Consider the following 914-nt stretch of genomic DNA (forward strand, 5'->3'; position numbering starts at 1 on the left):
TTTTTTTAATCATTTTATTCCATTGCATTTTATTTTATTTCATTTTCATATGTTTAATTGTATGACTTGCCTCATTGTATCCATACCCCTGAATTATATTAAATTTGACCGTGGGTCACTTCTGTTTTCTGTCTGTTTATATTTCACGATTTATCAAATTATTGCAATGAAACACACAAAAGCATCCCATGATTTATTTATTCTATCATTTATACATACTGTCAACAACATGAACTCACATAATACACAGAAATGAATAATACTGCTGGACAACAGAGGAAAAAACTGCTGGATTTTAAGCCTCTGTCTCAAACATCTTCTTCCTGCCGTCCATCCCGGCCTTGTCTTCGATGTTCTTCCTCCAGTCGCCTGTTTGTTTCTCCTGCAAAGAAAAACATGCAAAGAGAAGCAGCAGACAGTTTCAGATCACTAATAATAAATGGTTAAAAACTCCCTTACTACTTTGTGTTTGAGGAATTACTTTCACTCTGTTCTGTTGTTGTATTTTTACGCTGAAGTTTGATTTCAGAGATGAAACCAAAGAAATCAGAGCAGCAAAAGGAATCCATTAACCAAAATTATTTAACTGTGCTGTAATTGTTCTTTAATGCGAAATCTGAAGCACGCACCTCCTCCTTCACCTCCTTCTTGACCTGCTTCAGGTTGGCTCTCAGGTCCATGGACACTTTATGTTTGGAGCCCAGCAGAGCGGCCAACATGGCGTCGGCCGACATCCGCACCTTCTTCAGCGCCGGCTTCTTAAACTTCCCCTTCAGATCCTGAACCATCAGCTTCAGGTCATCGACCTGACGGAGGAGAGAGTCATTAAAACCGTCTGTAAAACGGGGAGCGGTTGGTGTGGGTTGTCTTAAGGAAGCACATAAACCTGTTTAAAAGATAAGCCGTAATGTTTT

At 39.4% G+C, this 914-nt stretch overlaps 1 protein-coding gene across 1 annotated transcript; it reads right to left on the bottom strand.

Annotated features, from left to right (window-relative positions):
- Positions 1-232: 232 nt before the first annotated feature.
- On the bottom strand, positions 233-867 carry LOC121963482 (troponin I, fast skeletal muscle-like; the record flags this gene model as incomplete). The annotated part of the gene is made up of 2 exons (XM_042513764.1): positions 233-382; positions 630-867. Coding segments are annotated over 2 exons (325 nt in total), but the record flags the coding sequence as incomplete, so codon positions are not given.
- Between the last annotated feature and the right edge of the window lie 47 nt (positions 868-914).

The sequence above is a fragment of the Plectropomus leopardus genome, unplaced genomic scaffold, assembly GCF_008729295.1.
Source record: "Plectropomus leopardus isolate mb unplaced genomic scaffold, YSFRI_Pleo_2.0 unplaced_scaffold11406, whole genome shotgun sequence".
Lineage (NCBI taxonomy): Eukaryota > Metazoa > Chordata > Actinopteri > Perciformes > Serranidae > Plectropomus > Plectropomus leopardus.